Source organism: Malus domestica, chromosome 09 (assembly GCF_042453785.1).
Source record: "Malus domestica chromosome 09, GDT2T_hap1".
In the NCBI taxonomy this organism is placed as follows: Eukaryota; Viridiplantae; Streptophyta; class Magnoliopsida; order Rosales; family Rosaceae; genus Malus; species Malus domestica.
Window position 1 is genome coordinate 7,349,546 of NC_091669.1, and position 27,498 is coordinate 7,377,043.

The following is a 27,498-nucleotide window of genomic DNA, read 5'->3' on the forward strand; positions in this document are numbered from 1 at the left end:
AATAGTTTGGGTTAAGCAGTTCTACTGCAAGCAAATTGTTCGAAATTATCGATTTGATTTATCATGCATTGATACACAAATTATCTTAAAACAAAAAAATCGTCTTTGCAACAAAAATTAAAACTTTTACTCAAGAAAACAAAAGACATCGTGGAAGATCGCATGGCTTCTTTACAACAAAGCACGCATGCACAGTTCATCTTCATGATAAATCGCATATAGCTGCAATCTTAGACTCCTAAACTCCTAAAAACTTGAAATCAAATGAAAGAAAAAGAGGTGATTGGCATAAATCCTTTTCTCTTTTCCTTTGTTTCGCATAAATACAATGGGCTAACAAAGTCTTTTGTGCAGGCAGTACACTCTTAAACCCTAAAAATTGAAATCAAATGAAGAACGAGTCTAAAACTTCAAAATCACCATCTATCAATATAAAAATATAAAATCATAGCGTATTAGGACTTTAGCTAGAATGAAGGCATGATAAGGATTGCGTTTTAGTTTTACAAAAATGCTACTCTTCGCATATTTTTGTACCATTATTTATAACATTTCTCTAATAGAAATGGATCCACATGCATTTGGGGGGGGGGGGCTACTATATTAAAGAGATGGTACAAGTAGGTGGTAGTTGTATAGTTGTAGCATTACTTTGAGTTTTATTGTTATTGTATCGTGCATTTAACAAAAAATGTTACTCACACCATCTAATTGTATCACCATTTGTACCATCTTTCTAATAGAGATTGGACCCACATGTTGGCGGGCCCTATCTCTATTAGAGAAATGATACAAATGATGGCACAACCAGATGGTAAGTGTAACATTACTCCACATTTAATTGTAATTATGCAATGGGCTGAAAAGCACAATCTATATTTAAAGTTTGAGTAATGTTATTCTTACCACAATTTTATACCACATTTCTTTACCATCTTAGGTGGCAGATGAGTTGGACAAACTACATCATTTAATTTCAATCTTTTTATTAATTAAAACACTTAAATAATTGTAGGTGGCAAAATAAGACTCCTCGTATACCACAATCATCATTTAATTAACAATTTTTTATTAGTTATTGATTAACATTTTGAAATTACATGCTAATTAATTTAAATGATGTGACTGTCCACATTAGATACCGTCTAAGGTGGTATACAATTATGGTACAACAATATAGTAAGAATAACATTATTGTTAAAGTTTAAATGAGTGTAGAGAAAGGTTAAGAGTTCAAATAATTTTTTATTTTTTATTTGTCAAATGTAAAACGAAAGGAGAAGGTAAATAATAATATGATTCAAGGCATGGAAGAAACAAGTTTGAATCTAAAAGTATAGTGGTGGCGCGTCCAATATGAATAAGAATAACCAGGATAAGATTGCCAACTAGTTAAGGAGATAGGGTTATCCACTCTCACCTAGCTCCTCGGAAGTGGAAACCATAAATCTTAAGTACCCTTCTTTTATAATCATCACCACCAATCTAACAAACACTTGCAACCCTTTTTACCCAATCAAAGAGGTAAGGTATTAAACATAATTATTGATTAATTCCAAAGAACTGAAGAATACAAGAGAAAGTTCAACCTAATATTACAGAAGACAAATAGTTTTCTCTTCTGACACATGTATGTAATGTTACAGGCGCCATGTATATTTTTTCTACATCTGTCACGGCTTTGTGACTCTGTCACACGTTCTTGGTTGACACTTGGAGAGAAAGACTCATTACCCAGAAAAAGAAACCGTAGAACAAGGCTTTCGAATGACAAAACCGACAAACTAACTCTGGTAGCTAGCAGAATTCGTGATTTCACTTCTACTCTGATCGCATGCAACTAATTAAGAATAGCATTTAAGTAAATAAATCATGTATCTTATCAACTTCATGTTGTATAAATTACCAACAAAGAAGAGAAGAATGATTATCCAACTCTGTATTCCTTGAAAATTATAATATTATTTTAAATAAGGAAATTTTAATGAAAAATTTCTGATACTGTTTACTTTAACAAAAAAAATCGTATTTTTATCCTAAAATGTCAATTATGATATTATTCACTTTACCCTTTATTTTAACCTTATCGTTAAAACTCAAAGTTTTCAAATATTTTTTTATTAGTTTTCCTTTTAAACAATTACTTATTAAGAACAAGTTTACAAGCCAATAAAGAATAGCATTTAAGTAAATAAATCATGTATCTTATCAATTTCATGTTGTATAAATTACCAACAAAGAAGTGAAGAATGATTATCCAACTCCGTATTCTTTAAAAATTATGATACCATTTTAAATAATTACCTATTAAGAACAAGTTTACAAGCCAATAATTTATAACACGATAAACGATAAACAACTGTCATAATCATTGTGTGGTTTTGTTTATTTGGAAATTATGATTACCCCTAGTCCTAGCTTCCAAAGTTGTTTATCATAAATGGATAAATCCCATATTACCATGTATAGTGGCTAGTGCCTGATGCCATAGTCTACATTCGAACTTGGATTGTCTGCCCTTTTAATCCTATACCCTCCTCATGTACTTTTATTTTTGTTGTTATGGTTAAGCCACGTCAACATTTTATATTTTCATTACTTTTTATCTTAATATTTTTATAAAAAAATTAATATAAAATGTTGACGTGGTTTAACTGTGATCACATAATATAAGAGGGCATGGGAAGGATATGAGATGGGGAGGACATACAATCCAAGTTTGTCTACATTGAGCATATTACACAGGACCCGGCTTCTCTGCCCTTCTAATTCCCATACACTCTCATCCCCTACTGTTTTGTGTGGTCACGGTTAAGCCACGTCAATATTTTATATTGATTTTTTTTTATAAAGATAATAAGACAAAAAAACAATAATGATATCAAATGTTGATATGGCTTAACCATAACCGCATAAATAGAAGGAGATGAAAATGTATGGAAACTGGAAGGGCAGAGAAGCCATCTCCTATTACACAACTAGAAACACAGAGGATATTACACAATGACTAGCTAGCTAACAATATAGTTCATATGTAGAAACCAGAAAGCAAACTGAAGATTAATTAAGAGTGGCCTAGGCACATCTAAGAAGCTGTTGAATAACAAAACAATATAATAATATAATAACAGAAAAACAGAATCAGTTATTCCTAATTTTAAGTAATGAAAAATAGTGACATCATTTCCTAATTAGAAGAGCAAGACAATTAAGCATGGTGACACCGGGCAGTTAGAGAAGTGCATGCCATCACCCTACGTGCCTGCAAATGCAGCTCCCGTGGGACAAGTTTCGCTTTTTTTCTGCAAGATAACAATGAAATATATTTATTACATTATAAAAATTGGAAATTAATTTTGAGAAAGCACAGTGGAAATTTCTTGATTTTTGTTTCTTTCTTATCCGCAAGGGTAGAGTTTTATCAATGTCACAAGAATTCTTACCTCCCCACTGCTGTTATAAATAGAGGGGACTTTGGAGGAGGTTCCTCAACTTCTCCTAGTTGTTTAACAAAGCTCATACACCAAAACAAGTTCTAGCCATGGCTGCATCTTACTCAGTGCCTTCAATGGTAGGCCATCAACAACCTTTCTCCCATTTCATTTCCTCCAATTTTCTAATAGTTGTCCTTGCTTGTGAGTCCCTACTAGGAATTTTCTAAGTTTGAGCTATTTCTATGGTACATTATCATGGTGTTGGTACATTATAATGGTTTTAAAACACTTATTCGTGTTCATGTCCTTGGTTTTGCCTAGTTTTTATTTGTTGGTTCATAGTTTATAGGTAGGTTTTGTATCCCTCGTCACCTAAACAAACTTCTATGCTGACGAGCTCTCACAGTAGCAGATTCTAGGTGTTAGACCTATTATTGTTCGTAGGTCTCACTCCTTTTCCACTGCGCCGAGAGCTAGACCTTTTAATCAGGGTCAATGTTATGTTTAAAAAGGAGAGAAAATTAAATTGAAACACTAGAGTTCACAAGGCATGGTTGCCATTTGAGTGAAAGATATAGGGGTGAATTTGGTTAAAGAGGAACTTAGCACTCTTAAAAGTTGATGAATTTGCTAAGTAAAAAGTATAGCCTTCTTTTACGGAAGATTATGTACCTAAATTTACATTTCTCTATATAATGATTATGTATGCAGTTGATGTTGTTTTGAAGAACCGCTGGATAAAATTTTGGTCAGCACTATAAGTCTGGATATTGGAACACAAATGAATGAATTTACAATTAGAATGAGCTAAAAAGTTCGGAATGAAAATTGGTTTCCACATGTTCGTAACTGGTGAGACTTGTGTATACAGATAATGGAAGAAGAAGGAAGGTTTGAGGCAGAAGTCGCAGAGGTGCAGGCATGGTGGGGCTCAGAGAGGTTCAAGCTCACAAAACGACCATACTCAGCTAGAGACGTTGTGGCACTAAGGGGCACCCTAAGACAAAGCTATGGCTCAAATGAAATGGCCAAAAAGCTGTGGAGAACTCTCAAAAATCACCAAGCCAATGGCACATCCTCAAGAACTTTCGGTGCCCTAGACCCCGTCCAGGTCACCATGATGGCCAAGCACTTGGACACAATTTACGTCTCCGGTTGGCAATGCTCGTCCACACACACCAGCACCAATGAGCCTGGTCCCGACCTTGCTGACTACCCTTATGACACCGTCCCAAACAAGGTGGAGCATTTGTTTTTTGCTCAACAATACCACGACCGCAAGCAAAAGGAGGCGAGGATGAGCATGAGCCGGGAGGAGAGGGCTAGAACCCCTTATGTTGATTACTTGAAGCCAATCATTGCTGATGGTGACACCGGTTTTGGTGGCACCACGGCAACTGTTAAGCTTTGCAAGCTTTTCGTGGAGCGAGGCGCTGCTGGTGTTCACATTGAGGACCAGTCATCTGTGACAAAAAAATGTGGTCACATGGCTGGGAAAGTGCTTGTTGCTGTTAGTGAACATATTAACAGACTTGTGGCTGCAAGGCTACAATTTGATGTTATGGGAACTGAGACTGTATTGGTGGCTAGAACCGATGCAGTTGCAGCTACATTGATCCAGACCAATGTGGACACTAGGGATCATCAGTTCATATTGGGGGCTTCTAACCCGAATCTTAGAGGGAAGAGCTTGGCTACCCTTTTGGCTGAAGCAATGGCTGCTGGCAAAACAGGAGCTGAGCTGCAGGCCATTGAGGACAACTGGACTTCAATGGCACAGCTGAAGACATTTTCTGAATGTGTCACTGATGCAATCAAGGCAATGAACCTTGGTGAACACGAAAAAAGGAGGAGATTGAGTGAATGGATGAGCTATTCTAGTCCTGAAAAGTGTTTGTCAAATGAGCAAGCGCGAGAAATTGCTGAGAAGTTGGGGCTTAAGAACCTTTTCTGGGACTGGGACTTGCCTAGAACAAGAGAAGGGTTCTACAGGTTCAAAGGGTCTCTGATGGCAGCGGTCGTGCGTGGCTGGGCTTTTGCTGATCACGCTGACATTATTTGGATGGAGACTTCGAGCCCTGATATGGTGGAGTGCACCCAATTTGCTGAGGGGGTGAAGAATAGGCAGCCTGAAGTCATGTTGGCTTATAATCTTTCACCATCTTTCAACTGGGATGCATCTGGGATGAATGATCAGCAAATGGTGGACTTTATTCCTAGGATCGCCAAGCTTGGCTACTGCTGGCAGTTTATCACGCTGGCAGGATTCCACGCTGATGCGCTTGTGATCGACACTTTTGCGAGGGACTACGCGAGGAGGGGAATGCTGGCTTATGTTGAGAGGATCCAGAGGGAGGAGAGGAACAATGGAGTTGACACACTTGCTCATCAGAAATGGTCTGGTGCTAATTTCTATGATAGGTACCTCAAGACTGTCCAGGGAGGCATTTCTTCCACTGCTGCTATGGGCAAAGGCAAGTCATTATAATTTCTAGTTTTCTTTTTGACAAGTCGAATTTATATACCATCCTAAATTCAAATTCCACTGCGGTGGGACATATACATTTAATCTAGTTGGACATACTACCCTAACCAACTGGCCTATCCTATATTCGGATTCTCTTAGTACATTGAAAATGTTATTGGTAACTTATACTTGACCAAAATTGTTTCATTTTACTTTTTTCAGGAGTGACTGAAGAGCAATTCAAAGAATCATGGACCAGGCCAGGAACAACTGATCTGAGTGAAGGCAATGTTGTGATTGCCAAGGCAAGACTGTAAGAGGGAGGGAGGGAGAGAGAGAGAGAGAGAGAGAGAGAGAGAGAGAGAGAGAGAGAGACTTGAATGGAGTGTCTTGAGTACTTTGGGACATTATCCAGCTATTGTGGGGACTGGTGTAGAATAATGTGCTGCAATAACATATAATGCAGGTGATTGGCCTTTCTGGGTATATTTTTTGTTTTTGCTACCTAGTGCATTCTAGTGTATTTCTTCTAGTGGTCTCAAATGTGAGGACCAAACTTGTTCTCGTGTAATGTATTATGGGATATTCTTCCCTATGTTTGAAATATATCATTCCATTCCTATTAATCCTATGTTTCTTCATTTTCTTTGCCCAAGTTTTTGCATATACCATAAACCCTAATTCCCCAAAAGAATCAGCTATGGTGAATAAACGGCGCCTTCTGAGATATACTGGGTAAAATAAAAATGATGAATCTTATGTTCTTATTTCTCATAATTTACTTATAATCGTCTGTCGTTCTTTATGTTGCATGGACACTTCAATTTTATAGGATATTAAGTGTTCAACACAGACATAGACACGATGCCTTTGGGAATTCTTGCACTGCTGATTACTTCTTTCATGGAAAATATAATAACATGCACCTTGTAATTATTAAGAATTTAAGATTAATGATAGAGTGATATATGTGATGGAAGATAAGATTGTCAACCTTTGCACTGCTGATTACTTCTTCCATGGCTTGAGAATAGAGAGTACGATGATCAATGCAATGATCAATATCAAGATTATGGAAATCATCATGCATTTTCTTGACTTCTTCTGCAAGCTCTTTGCAGTTTGTAGGGCAACATTCCCTGATTGTACATGGTCCACTGCATTTGTCACCTGTGTACCAAATAGAGATAATATCAACTGATCAATGTGTTTTCCATTTTCCACCAAAAAAAAATTAAAAAAAACAAAACATGTGTTTTTCAATACTCTATGCCAAGGGAACTATTCGATTGTATTTCTAGGTCTCATTGACTACATTTTTGTACTACCGAAGCTGATGTGGCTTTTTCAGAGTACAAATACGTATGAACTATTAAATATGTATGTTTACGAACAAGCCATTATATAGTGTATTCAATCAATCAGATCTATAGTGTATAGGTCCTTAAAGTGGTGCTACACCACTCAATAGACCACGATGATGATATTTCTAGGTATTCGTATTATACAACCAAATATGTATTCGTATTGAATACGTATTTGTACTATACAACCGAACCACAGTGATGATGAGTAAGTTACACCTGTTTGATGAAAGGCAACTAACCCAAGGTCTAAGAAGCCCTATTGGTGAATTATGAGCCCAAACCAACCCAACCCAAGTTACCAATACGTAACCAATTACCAAAATTCAACTAATGTCATAAATGAACAAATAATGAAATATACATACAATCTACCTAAGTTGTATTTGATGCTAAGAGAACTTTAGGGTTTTCTTGTTACACAATCAATATAACAAATAATTAGGAAGAAGCGCGCATGATAAACATTATGACAACGTAGCACATTAGATTGTCGAGTAAAAGAACATTAACATAGTGGTATATGCACATGTGTGCAACCAAGATGTACAAAAATTCTTCACTTTGTCAGTTCAACTCAAACGAGCACATATAGAAATCAAATTATGACAAGTAATTATAGTTAGTTTAAAACCGTCCTAAAAAACTTTAACCATCGTATATATGGACATAAATTATAGACTGGTTCTCTTTGAATGAGAGGAAAAACAGAAGTACAATAATTGTTGTGCTAAGGTATAATAGACAAGGCTTAGGCTAGAACTTAGAACAAAGGTGGTCGAATTTGTCGATTATATATAACTTCTCTCTCACAGCCTGCCCGATGGAAAGTAAATCTCACTACTTGGCAATGAAACCTAAATGCATGCTATGAGAAAAACATTATATATAACCGGCTCATACAAAAACTCATTTGTTGAAAGATGTCACTTGGCATTAGGTGTGGTTGCATGGATTTGTTCGCAATTTTCAAAGTGGTGAAAACTAGGCTTGGACTCCATTGCCATTATCTTCATCCCACACCCCAAGAATAAGGAGGCCATTTTTGCAAAAGACTAGGAGACAAAAGGGTTACCAACAACCTTTTTGAAGAATAATCATATGGAATCAATTTTTGGTTTTGATTCAAGAAAGGGATGAAGTAGAAAGTGGCAAACTGGCATATAAGATAAATACGTGCACAATTTAATATAAAAAAAATATATAAAAACAAGTTTTGAAAATTGCTTGTAAGAATAACTTAGATGAAGATAGATTATTAATACAAAAAACTTAGTTAAAGATAGATTAGATTAAACTAATATTAACATTTTAAAATAATATAACTATAGAAGCCAAATTCATTTTTTTTATATGTTACGTGAGGACAAAAATGAATTGATTATACGTTTTTATTAAGCATGCTACTATTTGTGACATTTGAAAATGTAAAAGAAACAAAGGGTGAATCTTTTTAAAGCGTCAAATTGTCAATAAAATCAAGAGAAATTATAATGCTTTGCCGCAGGACAAGTTTACAATCGTTTTCAATTCGCAGTCTGAAATGCAGACACACCACCATCAATAAACCAAAGCTTCACAAGAATACACACACAAAGATAAAACATTTATAGCCAAGGAAGAAGAAGAAAGGACACCGAAAAATCGCAACCAAAGAAGTAAAGACACTCTCCTCGGTCCTCACAGATGTGAAACCAAAAAATAACCTCCCAACCAACCCGTCTATATTACACGGTGAAGAGACAAGGGCAAACTCAAGCACCCTTAGCCACTTTTCCATGGTTTGAGGACGCTAGCGACTATAATAGCTACTATTATTAAGAGAATAATGATTGCAATGCACATCCATTTTCGGGAGTTCTTCTGGAGTTTCTTTGCTTTTTGAAGCGCAGTGTTCCCAGATTGAACATGATCGACTGCATTCGTAACCTGGATAAGATTCCCATCAACACACAACACAAAGCAATACACAATTACACACGCAGCGAGCATATATGCAGACCGAACATATGTTCAAGGATGCAAAAGTAGAATTAAACCTGAGATTCGATATTGTCTAAAATCTCTCCTTGAGCATCGACCAAGACTGCCATATCGAGGTAGATCTGAAAATTTAAAACATATTAGAAGGTTTAGTTTCTCAAGTAGACGGACAAAACCTCATGTTACGGCACACATACCTGATGCAAGTCAAGTAGCTTTTTCTCAATTTCCTTAACGGTGTCATGCCTCTCTTGAATTTCTTCCAACGTATTTAGTACCTGTAATCAGAGGTTCAGAGTACCCAATATAACTCTCACAAATTTTTCCAAAGTGGAAGGAAATCTCAAAATCAAATATAACAAAACTCAAGAGAAGTATACCTGTCCTCGTCCCTGTTCTTGAACTGCCTTTTGGAATATTTGCTCACTATTTCCAGTTTCTATCAGGTTGTCAATTGTCTAATACAGTCACCATATTCGGCGGATTAGGAACACATTCACATTAATATAATTTTGAAGCTCAAATTCGGTAATTAGAAACCCGGCTCACCTCTTCATCTGGTCTGGTTCCCGTAACTGCAAGTGTAATGTGTAAAGATATGATCACTCAATAAGGAATACGAAGATAGAACCATAACACATTGTCTTAATATGTAGTTTGTAAGTTCTACTTGTTTGTGTTGAAAAGGCATGCTAACCTGTAATGACTCTTCTCTCCACAACCTCACGATATTCATCTTGGATTCGTTGTCTGAGGGTCTGAAACATAAAACGTTGATGAGCAAAAAAGTGTTGGGATAAATGAGTCCAAGGGTAACAAGCAGAATTTATATACACATACCTGAAACTCGATCATTATCTCCCTAAACTTTTTTGTCAATGAACTGCCAAACAGAAAAGTAGCTTATAAGTCAACTTGCTCGACCATCAATCCAATATACAAAATTAAATACTCTACACAAAATATAAGCACTCTACTAACTTTGTCATGTTCATCCGCGATCTGTCAACACCTGTTCCCTTCTCACATCCAGGTTTTTGTCGGTTGGCTAAGTTCTGGGGACAGGATAAGGGAGTCATTAGCAAAACCGAAAAATATTAGATGAAGTTGGCATATCAAAGAAAGAATTATTAAAATATTACATCTTTGCTAATTGCTTCTAGTTTCGCTTTGATACCACGTGCAATCTTTCCTACTTCATCAATATCTTTTTCCATCCGCTTTTTGATTGCTGAAAAAAGGATAATGGTCTTAATGTACAGCAGACAGAGCAGAGAATAACAAATCAGAAAGCATAATGCACCATGAAACAGTTAGCAAGGGATTTCTCCAAGTTCCAAGCAGTTGGCAAGTCTGCTTAAAAATTGTCACTTTTACAGTTTAACTTTTTGTACCTAGCAAATTAATCCATGCTGACTACAAGCTTATTTACTGTCAACTTTTTGTAACACAAAAATACTCACGAAATTTCACTTTTAGGTGCAAGCTTTTGAAACTATGACTGAGTTGGAAAATAGCTTATACCTTTCATGGCAGATGCTTTTGTAACAGACTTCGACTCCTCGTTTGCATCCTATGGGAAAATTTTCAACAGTAAGTTTCTAGTTAACTGTTAGAGAAAATCCTAGACCAGAAACATTCACCCAGTGCCAATCAAATTCAGATAAATGATAAATAGACCCCAATTCCAGGAAAATTAAAATGTAGAAGCACGTCTATACAAACTCAACATAGCTATGAATGACACGACACACATGCTTACCTTAAGTTTTTTAAGAAGCCCGGAGAGCATATCCACCTGTTTCTCAATCTCTTGTATCTAAATTCGAAAAACAAAAGAGATCAGGACAAAGCAACTGATTAAGCGTTGAAGAAAATGAAAAGAAAAGGTAAACAAAAAAGCAAATGCCATATAATCCAATAGCTAACGGTTAAGAAGAAACATAACGAATGTGTCAGATAAGGGATTTCTTTCTTCTAAATCTAAAGAAAATAATTTGCACAAATCCCAAATAGATTAAATGGGTTGCATTTCCAATTTGCAAAGCAGTCTGCAATCAAATGGAACTTTGTGGATAGGAAATACCTGCTTATTGAAAGTGTCCATCCCTGCATCGGAATAGCTATGTGGAACTGGCCTTCCCATTTCAATATCATCTGTTCCAGAAGTCTGAGCTTTTGCTTCACCAACAAATGAATCCTAAAGCCATAGCATATTACACAATATAAGCACTGAACACAACTGGCTGAAATAAACATTAATTTTCTCCTAATCATTCGAAGGAAGAGGCAACGTAGTTACACATTAACCGATCACAAATTCAATTCAAAATACTTAGAAATTCAGGTGCAGATGGTTTTTATGTCAATGGTACTGTTTGACAAACGATCTGACATCAATGTTATTAGCATAGTTAACAAAAATGCAGTGAATATGCAGTCTTTGTGATAGAATTCAGCAAACTCTCTGTTCAGTTGCTAACTAAACTTCGGAACAACATATTCAAACATCAAAGACTTCCGATTTTTTGGGACCACTGGATTCTACGCAAGACAATCAGATTGAGGCTGAAAACTCAGACTATTTTCGTTTTTATCACAGAATTTCCCCTTTCAGTCAGTCAAACTCAAATCTGATGTGAAATCTGATTTATCCATTTGAAAATTCGTCTCAAATTACAAGTGGGTATTCTCCAAAAACTTAAAATTCACATAAAAATCTCAGATAAAGATTGTCAGGTAGTCATTAGTCAATCACCAGTAAAAGGGTACCAATCCAATCCAAAAAGCATCAACCTTGTTCTAGAGCAAATCACAAAAACCCCAAATTCACAACATTTATCAAATCTACTAACTTGTGCAATTGAATTACAATTCCAAGAGACTACAAACTAAACTGTCACTTCAAAAACAGCCACCAAACAATTTAATCAATAATTTACTGAAAACCCAATTACCGTAAGCAGGTCGTTCATCTTGTACAAAATCAGATGGCCGGACAGAGAGAGGGGGAGAGAGAGTAAAGTTGGGAGATGGTGAAGGAGGGAGGGAGAGAGAGAGAGAGAGAGAGAGAGCGAGAGAGAGAGAGACAGCTGTAGGAGGAGTGATGAAGTCGTTGGCTTTGTTGGGTGGCCGGCGAAATATGAAAAAAATAGAAGGAAAGAAAGGAAGATGCAAAACAAAAGGTGACAGACAAGCAAATAACAGCCCACTCGATTACACGAAAGGGGCGTTACATACAAATTCCAAAGAGTAAACTGTCATTTAACCCCCTAAACTATCACGTGAGTTTCAATTTTCCCCGAACTATTTTTTCAACCAATTGACCCCCTAAACTATGTTAAAGTGGCCAATTAACCCCCTACCGTTAAGTATCTTTAATTCCATCCAATTTTCTGTTAGAAAGTGTCATGTGCTTGGCACATGACCACCTTTTTACATTTTATGTCTAAATCTTTACAAAGAAAACATATAAAACAAATATTAAAAAAAAAAACATACAAACCCTAAACTTAATCATTCAAAATAATAGAAAAAGTAAGGCTTTTTATATTAACACCCCATAAAATGTTGAATGCACCCATATTAAAATTTAATATTAAATGACTTATTTACTCTACTATACAATGACAATTTTGACCTTATTAGGTTTTAAAAAAAAATTATAAATACACCCCAAATCACTTTTAGCGTATTATTTATCTTCTCAACTATCAAAACCCTCTCATCCTCCATTGTTGAACAAAACCCTAATCAATGAAACTACAAACATGTTGATTGAGAAAAATTGTTTTTGACGAATGAAACACGAAATCGATGTTTCTGAAGCTTCACATGAGGTAAGACTTCACATTTTTCATTGTTTTAGTGATTTCGATGACATCGATAATTATTTAATCTTGCGTTTGCTGCATTATTTAAACTTATATATTCATATTCATATTCATATTCATCTTTTAGGGTTCATATTGAAAAATAAACTTATATATTCATATTCATATTCATATTCATCTTTTAGGGTTCATATTGAAAAATAATGTAGCAAACGCAAGATTAAATAATTATCGATGTCATCGAAATCACTAAAACAATGAAAAATGTGAAGTCTTACCTCATGTGAAGCTTTAGAAACATCGATTTCATGTTTCATTCATCAAAAACAATTTTTCTCAATCAACATGTTTGTAGTTTCATTGGTTAGGATTTTGTTCAACAATGGAGGATGAGAGGGTTTTGATAGTTGAGAAGATAAATAATATGCTAAAAGTGATTTGGGATGTATTTATAAATTTTTTTTTTAAACCTAATAAGGTCAAAATTATCATTGCATAGTGGAGTAAATAAGTCATTTAATATTAAATTTTAATATGGGGTGCATTCAACATTTTGTGGGGTGTTAATATAAAAAGCCTTACCTTTTCTATTATTTTGAATGATTAAGTTTAGGGTTTGTATGTTTTTTTTTTTTAATATTTATTTTATATGTTTTCTTTGTAAAGATTTAGACATAAAATGTAAAAAGGTAGTCATGTGCCAAGCACATGACTCTTTCTAATAGAAAATTGGATGGAGTTAAAGATATTTAACGGTATGGGGTTAATTGGCCACTTTAATATAATTTAGGGGGTCAATTGGCTGAAAAAATAGTTCAGGGGGGAAATTGAAACTCACGTGATAGTTTAGGGGGTTAAATGACAGTTTACTCAATTCCAAACAACAGTTTTAGCAAATATTTTACTTTGTTTATTATTTATAATTTTGTTTAATATTACATTGTTTATGTTGGTGAGCTGCGTGATCTTTGAGGATTTGGTCGTTTCTTCCGACAATAGGTTACAGAAAATTAAGAAAACCAAAATACAGTAAAAGAAAAAGAAAGAACCTTTTTCTTTTTTAGCTTAATTAGTGGAGATTATTGCTGGCACTTGAAAGATAGTAACCCTTAAATACCAATTTATTTGTACAATGCTCTTTTGATTAGGTTACCAAAAAAAATCTTTATTTTTGGGAAATTGAATGAAAGGTTTTGATCCAAGAGAGAGAGAAATTAAGTTCTGTCGTTAATCATTTTGGTAGTGCGTATAAACTTACAACGGTGGGGGATTCATTTGGAGAATACTTGTCCTCTCTTGTGAAAATGAGGTGCAAACACAAGTATATATTTTTTTTCGATGCCCATTTGCCCGTGCTTTTTGGTTTGGCTCCCCACTTCAATTAGATGTAGATATGGTGGCAGGGGTGATTTTTTGGAATGTTGGAAGTGGTTATGTGCAAAATATGGTAAGGAGGGGGAGGCTTGTGACTTGATGCAATGAGTGGTTGGTGGTCTATGGAGGATATGGAAATGTCGTAACAGCTTGGTCTTTGAGAAGGTTGCAATAGAACCCCTTGTTGCCATACAATTACTTAAACAACAATGGGAGGAGTTGGTGATATGTGACGAAGCACATGTGCAACAATCTCCCCGTGGGTAGCAAGTGAGAAGAGAAGGCTCTCATGGGTGGATCAAGCCACCTTTTGGAACTCTTAAAATTAATTGTGATGGTGCTTGGTGTAGTCAGACAGGTATAGGTGGTGTTGGGTGGGTGGCTAGGGATTTTGTGGGCATTTTCAATGGTGCTTGTGGTATTGGAAAAATTCCTTGTGTCTCAAGTATTATGGCGGAAGCGGAAGCAGAAGCAATGCGGGTGGCTTTGGTGGCTTGTGTGGAGAGAGGCTTTACCTCTATACAATTGGAGACTGACTCCCAGGTTCTTGTTGATATGATTCATGGCCGTATACAATCGGGGGCGGTTTTGGATGGTATCTTGTGGGATATAAGTATTTTGAAGCAACAATTTGAAGCTATTGAGTTTTTATATGCTCCTCGTGCCTGTAATGAGGCTGCGCATATGGTGGCATCTTATGCCATGCGTATGGCGGGTAGTCATTCTTGGGATGGTTTTGAACCAGAATGGTTGTTTAACACTTTGATATCTGATGTAAACATTTCGATTTGTATTTAATATTAATCCAACTTTTGGCAAAAAAAAATCACTAATTTTTATTGACTCAAACTTTATTATTATTATTTTTTTATCAAAGTCTTTAATTTTTTTCACGTCAAACTTTTATAATAAATATTTTTACATGTCAACAATTTTTTTTTTTGATATTTAGTATTTATTCATTCCCCTATTTTATAGTCTTGGCAGTAGGAGAATTGTTTATGGTAAGTTTTTTTTTTTTTTTTTTTAAATTTTGAACGCCTTATTCATAACTAATCAACAAGATAAAAAAGCTATACCAATTACAAGTCCCTTCGTCCTCACGACACATAAGGGTTTCGAGTCTAGGGTTTTGTCTATGAGCGGCGGCTGTTACGGAGTGGGTCGAGACGGCGGTTCGTTCTCCTTTCAGTGATAGGATGGATCGGTTTCTCTGACTTTTTAATTTAGGATTGCAGTTGTCAGAGTCAGAGAATCTGGAGGTAGTGATCAGTGACACGGCGACAGAAAGGCTTAGGGTTTCGAAATTCTTCTTGGTTGGGAAGGTTTTCTCCCGTAAGTATTTGAGGCCTAGTATTGTTATGGGGGTGATTAAAGATCTTTGGCGGCCTAAGGCGAATGTGGAGGCCACGGCGATTGGGGATAATCACATCCTTTTTAGTTTTAACTCTGAAGAGGAAGCCCGTTTGGTTCTTAAGGGCAGTCCATGGTTCTTCGGTAAGTCCTTACTGCTATTGGCGGAAGTTAACAAGTTCCAGGTTCTGGTTGACGTTCCACTGCGGGAGCAATGTTTTTGGGTTCGCATTTATGGCCTACCTCCAGCGTTTATGTCGAGAGAGACGATGGAGGTTATTGGTGCAGCCTTGGGGCGATGTGTGCAGGTTTATTGCGCTAACGATTTCTGTTTTGGTGACTATATGTGGATCAAGGTTGCCATTGATGTGTTTCAACCTATCCGACGGGGTGTGTAGCTGAGGTTCCTTCCTCGGAGGGTGGGGAGCTTATTAGAGTTCTTGTGCAATATGAACGTCTGCCGACATATTGTTTCCTTTGCGGGTTACTTGACCATAAATGCAGCCAATGTCATCTCTTTAAAGGTGGAGTGGTGGATGATATTTGTGTACTGTATGGCCAGTTGCTACAGGCTGGTAACCCTACGTTGGGCTCGGTGGGAAACCTCGGGGACTCATGTAATAATGGTGAGTGGAGGATGAAGGCGCCGAGGTTCTCCTTAGGTTTGGGTGTCGCTGTCGGCATTAAGGTGGTTCACAGAGACAGTGTTCACTTTGAGCAATCAGTGGGTGTGGGGGAGACGAAGATGGGAGTGGGAGTGCAGGTGTCGCACAGTGGGGGTGTAGGGCCGGGTCGGGTATGTGAGAGTAGGGTGCAATCTATGGATAATGATACTACACTATTACTCGGGGGACTATTTCCTATTAACTGTAGCCTGCAATTTACCTTGGGAAGGTCATAGGTGGTTGGTGGTGTACGAAGGTCACAGAGGTTGAGTGGTAAAATGCGTAAGGTTAGGCATGGAAGTAGTGGTGTTAACCTGAGTTTGCTTGTTGGCTCGGTGTTAGATGTGTCTTTGGTAACGGGTGTGAAGCGATCGCGTGAGGTATTCTTATCTGCTAGAACTATGGGGTCGGTACCTGTGAATAAAGTTTGTTATAGTCCATTGGTGGGTGGTGTCGGCGAGCACACCCGCCTTTCGCAATGAATACTTTATGTTGGAACTGCCAATGATTGGGGGACTCTTGTGCAGTTCAGGCCTTGTTGGGGCTTACCCAACAACATCGTCCCCTTATTGTCTTTCTTTCTTAGACAAAATGTAGTGAGAGTGTGATTTTACAGAAGCAATGTAGTTTGGGGTTTGATAATTTTTTTGCAGCGGCGAGTAATGAGAGATTGGGGGGGTTGGCTGTTTTTTTGTATGGATGAGGTGGAGCTTGTGGTATTATCTTCTTCAACAAACCATATAGACATGGAATGTAGGGTTCACAGGGCGAAGCAGAAGTGGAGATTAACTGGATTTTATGGTCATCCGATCACAGCAAATAGGCACCTTTCATGGGCATTACTTAAGAGTTTGGGTCAACGAAGTCCTTTACCGTGGATATGCATGGGGGATTTCAATGAAATCCTTAGTATGGAAGAGCAGTTGGGTGGTAATCAACGTAGGGAAAGCCAAATGGATAGATTCCGGAAGGCGATCCATGCATGTCAGTTAATTGATCTGGGCTTTATAGGGATTGAGTATACCTGGACGGATAACAGGGATGACGAGGTTAGATGTCGACTTGATCGGGTTCTCACATCCCAACCGTGGCTTAATTTATTTCCCGTGACAAGGGTGTGTTATCTCAATCCTTCGAAGTCGGATCATCTTCCTATTCTAGTGAAGATTAGGAGTGTGGTAGAGTTGCCTAGTAAAAAGAGGGGTAGACGGTTCAGGTTCGAGGATATGTGGCTTCAGGAGGAGAGTTGTGAGGAAACTGTTAGCTCGGCATGGAGTAAACCAGCAGTGGGTCTTTTTCTCTTCCAATTGTACGAGAAGATTCAGTTCACCAAGTGCGCTTTGCTTGCTTGGCAAAAGGAGGTTTTCGGGTTTGCGAAGGCAGTGATTGCAAAGGTCCGTGATAAGTTAGGAGTGCTCTTTGAACAACCTCCTTCGACTACGGCTCATAAAGCTAGGGGTGAATTGATGAAGCGTTTGGATCTACTTCTGGGAAGGGATGAGACTTATTAGAGGCAGCGGTCTCGAGTCCAGTGGTTACTGGAGAGGGACAGAAATACGAAATTCTTTCATTTACGTGTGTCTAACCGTAAACGGAAGAATCATATTAAAGGGTTGCGAGATTCGACTGGGGTATGGTAGGATACGAGGGATGGCATTGAGGACACAGAGGTAGGGTATTTTCAGAATATTTTCCAGTCTCGGGGCGTCTTAGACCATGCGGTGCAGGAGGTTGTGGGAGCTTGCTCACCACGGGTTACTACCGATATGAATGAGGACTTATTTATGCCGTACTCGGAGGAGGAGATTTGTGTGGCCCTTTTCCAAATGTACCCATCCAAAGTTCCGGGACCGGATGGTATGTCACCTCAATTTTTCTAGAAATTTTGGCATGTGGTTAAGCATGATGTGGTGAGTGCGGTCCGATCTTTTCTCACTTCGGGTAGCTGCTCCGAGAGGTGTGTTTTACTCATGTTGTCTTGATTCCCAAAGTGAGTCAGCCACATGAGATGTCCGAGTTGGGTCCGATTAGTTTGTGTAATGTTATTTATAAGATCAGAGCAAAGGTGATTGCAAATCGCTTGAAGAAATATTTGAGCTTAATAATTTCCTCACATCAGAGTGCGTTTATGCCTGGTCGTTTGATTTCTGATAATACTTTGGTGGCATCAGAAATTGGTCATTATTTACATAATAAGAGATGGGGCTGGGAGGGTTCTTTCACTCTTAAACTTGACCTTAGTAAGGCATATGATAGGCTGAAGTGGGCTTTTTTTTGGAAGCTATGATGCTGAGGTTGGGGTTTGACAGTAGGTGGGTGTCAGTGGTGATGATGTGTGTGACGTCTGTGTCATACTTGTTTTTGGTCAGTAGTGATGCTTGTAGGTATGTGCAGCCGTCCCAAGATCTCTGTCAAGAGGATCTGTTATTGCCTTACTTATTCCTTTTGTGCATTGAGGGTTTGTTACTTAGCACTCATTGCGCATAAGGAGCAGACGGTCGCTCTTAGTGGGATTCGCATTTGTGAATGAGCGCCAAGTATCCATCATTTATTGTTTGCTGATGATAGTTTCTTGTTTGGCTAATTTGGATGAATGTGCCGAGGTTCAACATATTTTGGATGTGTTCTTCCAAGCGTTTGGGCAGGAAGTAAACTTGGGGAAAATTAGCATTGCTTTCAGTGCGAATGTGGGGGTTCAAGAGCAACAAAGGCTTGCTAGCTTCCTAGGAGTATAGTTGGTGGATCGGCATAAGCGTTATTTGGGTCTTCCTACGTTTGTGGGGAAGAATAAATGACAAACCTTCTCTTATATAAAGGAACGGGTTCATAAGCGGTTGAGTGGATGGAAAGGGAAATGTTTAAGTGGAGCGGGTGTGAATTGCTTGTAAAAGTGGTGGCTCAAGCGTTACCTTCGTATGTTATGAATTGTTTTTTGTTTTTGAAGACTTTTTGTGAGAAGTTACATCAGCTAATGGCTTGTGTTTTGGTGGGGGAGTGATCCGGATTCCAGGAAGATCCATTGGAAATCATGGGATAAATTGTGCAATGCAAAACCGGAAGGTGGTATGGGTTTCCGGAATCTTTATGCTTTTAATTTGGCGGTGTTAGCAAAACAAGGTTGGCGAATTGCCCAATTCCCTGATTCCTTAACGGCAAGATTGTTGAAAGCTAAGTATTTTCCCAATACTTCCTTTTGGGATGCGTCGGTGTCGTCGTCTTCTTCCTATTGTTGGTCTAGTATTCTTAAAGCTATAGTGGTGTTGGAGAAAGGTACGCGATGGTTGATTGGGGATAGAGCATTGGTGCAAGTCTCGAAAGATAGATGCGTGCCTCGACCGTCTACTTTCCGTCCCATAACGTTGCCGCCTTCCTCTCAAGAGGAGTTGCGGGTTTGTGAGCTCATTGATGTGGATAGGAAGATGTGGAATGACACGGTGCTGAATGAGCTTTTTGAGGAGGAAGACATGGAACTTATTCGTGCTTTGCCTCTTAGTTTTTGGCTTCCGCCGATAAGCTAATCTGGCACTTTAATGATCGGGGTATTTTCACTGTTAAGAATGCGTATTGGGTTGCTTGGGACTCCATTAAGACACCGGCACTAAGTGCATCTTCTTCGGCTTCTGGAGGAAATCCGTTTACTCCTTTATGAAAGGCTATTTGGAAGGCCAAAGTCCCGCCGAAAGTGCGGAATATGGTGTGGATAGCTTGTCAACATTTTTTCCTGACAAAGGAGAACTTATCGAAGAAATGAGTATCATCGGACTTGACATGTGTTTTCTATAATGGAGCCTCAGAGTAGGAGGTACATGTTCTCAATGAGTGTCATTTTGCTAGAGTAATGCGGTTTGCGACCCTATGTAGCTTTCTCGCTGATTTTGTTCCTTGTAGTTCGGCTAAGGAGTGGTTTTTATGGGTACTACAAACTAAGCAATCTATATTTGACTTTATATGCATGCTGGTCTGGCATATTTGGCAAGCGAGGAATGATCATATTTGGAATGGTAAGAATGAGCCACCTAGTTTGATGGCCCAAATAGCTGTGGCATGGATGCAGGAATTCCAGGTGGTGGATGATCGTGCTCGTGCGGTACAACAACTGGTGACGGGAGCTGGGCAGTGGGCTGGTGGTAGTTTGATGGACTGGGAGATGGCGGATAACTGGGTGCGTGTAGTGGATGGCGCTACCAAGTTGCAAGCACGAGTGGGTGGAACTGGAGTTGTGGTCTGTGATGCACATGGTGGTTTTGTGGCTACAATGACATGTTTTTTGCCCAATGTTTCCTTGGCTCTTCTGGTAGAATTGCTAGCAATAAAACATAGGGTGGATTTGGCTCAACAGCTTGGTTTTCAGAAGGTCCAAGTCAAAAGTGATTCGTTTCAAGCAATGTCCATTGTTAACTTTTGTGTGGATAGGGCTTCAGCTATGGACTTGCTGGCGGGATATATTATATTTAGTGTAGCTTCTTTTACTGCTTCAAAGTTTATTTATATTTCTAGGAATAATAATGGTATTGCCCATTGCTTGGCAAAGGTAGTAGTGTCTAGTGGAACTCGAGTAGTCTGGATCGAGGAACCTCTGAGTGTTATTTTTGATCTCCTCATCCAAGAAATGGTGTAATGGTTCTCAGTTAATGATATTGATTTTCTTCAAAAAAAAAAAAATATTAATAATCAACAAGATTATCTTCTCTTTTTTTTAACGAGATTATTCATCGCTTATTTTATCATTCATGGTACATATATCAAATTCGTACCATGAATCACTATCACATGACTTATGTACCCATCTATTACTAGTGCTATTGGTACATTTTTTGTTTTTAACAAACGATATTATTTACACTAGGGGAAGGGGGTGAGCTTAGTCTCATAATGAGATAGCAATAATGTGGGTCAAATTCGCTCTTGGTGAGAATTGAATTTAAGATTTCTTATTTATAAGTGAAGAGGACTACCACTAGCAGTAGTATTAAGTGACACTTTTTTTTTTTTTTTTTTTTTTTTTTTTTTTTTGATGAGGGGATTTCCTTAAGAGATATTATGTAAGAGCATGATTTGCAGATAAGGAAAGTAAATTACTCAATTTCGCAAGTAATACCCAACAATGTATTGGGGATCATGAGTTGCTATGGTTGGAAGAACCCCTGATATGTGTGCTGATTATTATTAGAGGAGGATCATGTAATTACTAATTATGTAACACACTAGTGCACAATACTATTTTTTCTTCAATCGAGCTAAAAACTCCGACACAATGCCACAATAAATATACATCCTACTCTTTATACGTATTTTTATTTTCCTAATGAATATCGTACTCTCTTTTAATTTTCATAGGAATTTGAATTACAAGTCGGATCAAACTCCCCAGAAAAATGGGAACCAAAACGGCCTAAATGAACATAAAGGCTACCTCAAAATGCTTATGATTTGCAGTGACTAAATTACACCAACTCAACTCCAAATCCCATGCGAACAAGAAGTATTTTGACTTATGAGTTATCAATATTTTGGGTTTGGGCCTTGTTGGTTTCAACTATAATTCTTTTAGGTAAAAACGATATAAAGCCTGGCCCAAATCATACCAAAATCTTTTAGTTTAGTTTATAGGCCTCCTATATTGTCATCGTCCGAGAGAACCAGATTTGGCATTCATCTTTCATTTCCTACAAGGAAACAAAGACAGCATTTATACAAGAACTTTAACACAACCCTTCCCTATGCTTACCTCCTACATATGATTTTAATCAATATTATGATCTCCATTGCCTCTAATCATCATTTCCCTATAGAAATCGAAATTAAGCCGGTAATCTAAGCTTACTAAGGCTCCATTTTCTCACAAAACCAAGCATGACAGATAAAAAAAAAACCAACTAGACTAACCTGATGGATAAATCAGGAATACAGAAACAAAAAAACATCGCAGAGGTCTCAAAATCTGTTGTGGTGTAACTGCAATCATAGTGTTTTTTTGTCCTTACAACAATTTCACTCACTCTCTTGAAGCCTAAAGAACCCGAAATCGATGCCTTGGATTGGTTGGAATTTCTAAATAAATACTTTATAAGTGATAAAAAAGAATATGATTAGACCATAATAAATGAGATCATCTATAAATTGGTGAAGCAAAATTTTACCGTTTGGATAAAGGGGTTCCTTAATTTGTCACTTAAATGAGTGGTATATAAATTCATTAAGACGGCTATCGATGATGATATTCGACAATTTATTTACCATATGTTTTTTGAGGATTTAGCTATTATGTAATGTTGTTACAAACTCTTTACTATTTCACTTTGTGGATGCAATATAGTGATGTATTTGCTGAAGGCGCGCAAGTTTGATGGCATTCATCAAAATTAAATAAACAAAGTTGCTAGTTAATTTTAACAAGAAAAATGTTTGATCGACAAGATAAATTGCACCAAGCAAAGCCTGATATTCCGTAATCTATGTGAATGTATTTAAGGTAGATGATAAAACATGCATGAACTTCACCTTCTTCCTTGAGATATCCAACAAAACCATCCCAATCCTCCCTTGCCTTCTTCAAGTTTTGTCATCACTTTTAAAGCTTAAAATATACCTATAGGACATGTGAGAATGTGAAGATAAAAAAGTCTCACATCGGTGAAAGGAAAAACTTATTAAGGACTTATAGGATGTTGAACTTATTGGATATACATGTGCCACATAAGGCAATTGCCACGTTAGCACTAGCTTTAGAGATAAGCTACTTTTGATATGTGGTATAAATAGGCTTTATATTCTTTTCCTTTTCTGTTAAGTCGGTGTATGTAAAAACTGAAGATTAGAGAAATACAATTGAGCTTTCTTTCTTCCTCTACAAGATTACTAGGGTTTATTTTTCTCACAGATCCTTCAGCTCATACAAGAATGTTAAGATGGTATCCAGAGCCAGATATGCTTGCGCGATTGATTCTGGGTGTGTTCTTTCCGCTGTTCCGTGAGATTTTCTTGATTCTTTCTCTCGATTTAAGATTTCTGTTGTGAAGAAAATTTGGGAATTTTTTTTTTCTTCGAATTTCTTGGATTCATCTGTGTTGAAGGCCGATGCCAATTAATTTCATATTGGTTGATGAACTAAGGTCGATAACCAATTGTTCATCAAGATTGTAGATTCTTGTTGTTAAATTCTGTGTTTGGAAGAAGATTTGACTGTTTTCTTGAAGGCCGATGCCAATTAATTTCATATTAGTTCATGAACTAAGGTCGATAACCAATTGTTCATCAAGATTGTAGATTCTTGTTGTTGAATTCTGTGTTTTGGAAGAAGATTTCTCTGGGTTTTTCTGTTCCCATTTCTGTGTGGTGTCAATTTGTACTCACGCATGATGCCTGACTCGGTTAAACTTGAAAATCTTTTGGGAATGTTGACTATTAAGTTGAATGATGACAATTTCATCAAGTGGAACTTTCAATTCTGTTCTGTTCTTCGTGGGTATGATTTGTTTGATCATTTTACTGGTGAATCAGTTTGTCCTCCCAAATTTCTTATTACTCCTGAATTAGGGGTTACCAATGAAATTAGTACTGCATATAAAGCTTGGGTTCAAACTGATATGGCTCTTTTGAGTCTTCTTATTGCCACTTTGAGTGATGATGCCATGGAATATGTTGTTGGTTGTAAAACTACTCATGAAGCTTGGACTGCCTTACAAGATAGATATATGTTTGTCTCGAGTGCTACTGTGAATCATTTGAAAGCTGAGTTACACACTATTCAGAAAGGAAGTGATAATGTTGATAAGTTTTTGTTGAGGTTAAAGACAATTAAAGACAAACTTATTGCAGCTGGTGAGAAGATTACAGACAATGATTTGGTTATTGCTGCATTGACTGGTTTACCTGCTGACTTTGATACGATCAGAAATGTGGTATTGGCCAGAGATACACCTATCTCGTTGAAAGAATTCAGGGCTCAACTCTTAGGGGCTGAAAAGATTATAGAAGCTAGGATGCAGTCTCTTGTTCACAGTATGGCAGCTCTGTATGGTAATGGTTCTGTTCCATTTTCTTCTGGTGGTAATTCTGCTTATCAATCAGTTTCACATGCATCCAGTCCTTCTACTGGTTCTGATTCTACGGTGCCACAGTCATCCAATTTTGGCTTTGGTCTTGTTGCTCCTGATTCCTCTAATTCAGGTGGCTCAACTTCTCAGACTTGTCAGCAGTTTCCTCCTCATAATGCTAATGTTTTTAGTGGGCCTAGAAATAATTTTGGTAATCAGGGACCTAGGTCTTTTGGTAATAATAATGGCCATACTTCTTTTGGTAATACCTATGGTACTCAGTCTGGTCATAGTGGTTATAATTCTTCTGGTCATAACTATGGCAATTCCTCTGGAGGAAATGGTTACAGAGGCAAAGGGAACGGTGGCTATCGACCTAAGTTCAATGGTAATCGATCTGGTAATTACTGGTCAGGTAACACTTCCACTAGACCGAATATAGTTCCTGAATGTCAGATTTGTTCAAGGAAAGGACATACGGTAGTGACTTGTCTGTACATAAATGAAACTACTCCGGTTGTGCAAGAATGTCAGATTTGTGGTAAGAGGGGCCATATTGCCATTGATTGTCGACACAGGGGTAACTATGCTTACCAAGGGGCTCCTCCTCCTCCTTCCCTCAGTGCCAACTATGCCTTTCAAGATTATCCTTCTCAGTTCCAGTATCCTGGTGTTCCACCTCCAGTTCAGTTTCCTGATCTTTCTGGTTATCAAGGGGTTTCTTTCACTACTCCACAAGTTCCTCCAGATTTTCAAGCTTTTGTAAATCAAGGCCAGTCTTCTCTTATTTTATCTAGTTCTCAAGATCATGATGTTTCATCTGATATACCTGCTTTGACTGCACAAACTTCTTCTGGTAATGGTTCTTGGATTCTTGACACTGGTGCCTCACATCACATGAGTCCCAATGTTAATCTGTTAGATACAGCTATTCCTTATACTGGAGACAAACGAATTGTTGTTGGCAATGGTGATGGTTTAACTGTTAATCACATTGGCACTGGCTTCTTACCTACATCTTCACATACTTTATGTCTTCGAAATGTCTTGCATGTGCCGATGTTAACAGTTAATTTGTTGTCTGTTCAGCAGTTATGTAAAGACAATCACAGTTGGTTTATTTGTGATGATACTCAGTTCTATGTGCAGGACAAAGCAACGGGGCTGATTCTTTACCAAGGAAAGAGTAACAATCGTGAGCTTTTTCGCATTCCTGTCCATCTATTTCCCAAGGTGTTGCCTCCAGAAGCTTCTTCTTGTTCTGCATTTGTTGGCAAGGCAGTTAAGTCATCTTTGTGGCATCACAGACTTGGACATCCTTCTAATGATGTCTTGACAGCTATGCTTAGGAGTTCAAATATTTCTTTTAGTCATGATGTACCGGATCAACCTTGTTCTCATTGTTTTAGTGGTAAAATGAGTAGATTACCATTTGTTGAACGACTAGATAGAGTTGAGATTCCTTTTCATAAGATTCACAGTGACGTTTGGGGTCCTTCACCAATAGCATCTATAGAAGGCTTCAGATATTATGTGTCCTTTGTAGATGAAGCAACTCGGTTTGTATGGCTCTTTCCATTAATGAATAAATCAGAGGTTTTTGGTACATTTGTCAAGTTTTTTGCCTATGTTGAGAATCAATTTAACACAAAGATTAAGGTGTTACAATCTGATGGAGGAGGAGAATTTCTGAGCACTGCATTTAAGGATTATCTTGCTAATCATGGTATTGTTCATTTTCTTTCTTGTCTATATACACCACAGCAGAATGGTTTAGTGGAAAGAAATCATCGACACATCATAGAAACTGTTATTACTTTGTTGACAGCTGCTAGTCTTCCCCATAAGTTTTGGTATCATGCTGTGGCACATGCGGTGTTTTTAATAAATCGAATGCCTAGCAAGACTATTGGTATGGTTTCACCTTTTCAGAGGTTGTTTCACACTTTACCAGAGATTTCATCTTTAAAAGTCTTTGGCTCAGCCATTTATCCTTATTTCCGGCCATACAATGATCACAAGCTCCAACCAAGATCCACTCAATGTGTTTTTCTAGGTTACTTTTCTGGTTATAAAGGAGCTATTTGCTTTAACAGGTTGACACACAAGTTCTTTCTTTCTCGACATGTTCTACATGATGAGAATTGCTTTCCTTTTGCCACCACTCTTTCTGATACAAGGTGTTCTGATACTGGTGTGTCTTCCACTTCTAATCTTTCACGCCCTATTGTAGTTTAACCACATAATGTCTTTCTGTCCTCTTCATTAAGTCCACATGGCTTGGAGTCAACATCTTATCCTCATATTGTTGCTGGTGCTCAAAATCATCCTATCAGCTCCAGTTCAGTTGCTTCTCAGTCTTTTTCTATGTTACCTGTGCCTGATTCCCTTCAACTGGAGGCTGATTTGTCTCAGTCTAGTTCTTCTATTCCTCAGGGAATTCAAACGAGACTCAAAACTGGTGCTATAACAAGAAGGGATTATTCTGCCCTTTCAGCAACATTTCCTGAAGTTCACTCACTAACCTTACATGAAGACACTCATTTTTCTGGTGGATTCACCTTCATTGCCGATATTACAGATTCTGTTGAACCTGCAACTTTTAAACTTGCTTCTCAATTGCCTCAATGGCAATCTGCGATGCAAGATGAATATGATGCACTTCAAACCCAAGGTACATGGCTTCTAGTTCCTTCTCCTTCTGATAAAAACATCATTGGATGTAAGTGGGTGTATAAAATCAAGAGGAATCCTGATGGGACTATTTCTCGGTATAAAGCTCGACTTGTTGCTCAGGGTTTTAGTCAAGAAAAAGGCTTGGATTATACAGAGACCTTTAGTCCTGTGGTTCGGCACACAACTGTACGGATGATTCTTGCATTGGCTACAACTTATAAATGGTCTCTCCGACAACTTGATGTGAAAAACGCCTTTTTACATGGAGAGTTAAATGAGGAGGTGTACATGAAGCAACCTCCAGGGTTTGTCA

At 37.7% G+C, this 27,498-nt stretch overlaps 3 protein-coding genes across 3 annotated transcripts; 2 read left to right on the top strand and 1 right to left on the bottom strand.

The window, feature by feature from the left end:
- The first annotated feature begins 3,457 nt into the window (after positions 1 to 3,457).
- On the top strand, positions 3,458 to 6,527 carry LOC103442594 (isocitrate lyase). Its single transcript, XM_008381401.4, has 3 exons — positions 3,458 to 3,571; positions 4,306 to 5,908; positions 6,124 to 6,527. The coding sequence occupies exons 1-3, from the start codon at positions 3,542 to 3,544 to the stop codon at positions 6,216 to 6,218; spliced, it is 1,728 nt and encodes a 575-aa protein (XP_008379623.3). The 5' UTR covers positions 3,458 to 3,541; the 3' UTR covers positions 6,219 to 6,527.
- A 2,204-nt stretch (positions 6,528 to 8,731) lies between these two features.
- On the bottom strand, positions 8,732 to 12,469 carry LOC139187429 (syntaxin-132-like). Its single transcript, XM_070805272.1, has 13 exons — positions 12,206 to 12,469; positions 11,335 to 11,448; positions 11,011 to 11,067; positions 10,773 to 10,821; positions 10,391 to 10,479; positions 10,230 to 10,303; positions 10,089 to 10,131; positions 9,946 to 10,006; positions 9,798 to 9,823; positions 9,629 to 9,706; positions 9,446 to 9,526; positions 9,305 to 9,370; positions 8,732 to 9,194 (listed from the first exon to the last, which is right to left on the bottom strand). Exons 1-13 carry the CDS (start codon positions 12,221 to 12,223, stop codon positions 9,030 to 9,032), a joined length of 921 nt encoding a protein of 306 aa, XP_070661373.1. The 5' UTR covers positions 12,224 to 12,469; the 3' UTR covers positions 8,732 to 9,029.
- A 4,750-nt stretch (positions 12,470 to 17,219) lies between these two features.
- LOC139198548 (uncharacterized) lies at positions 17,220 to 17,984 on the top strand. Its single transcript, XM_070827440.1, has one exon. The coding sequence runs from the start codon at positions 17,220 to 17,222 to the stop codon at positions 17,982 to 17,984; it is 765 nt and encodes a 254-aa protein (XP_070683541.1).
- Positions 17,985 to 27,498: the final 9,514 nt, after the last annotated feature.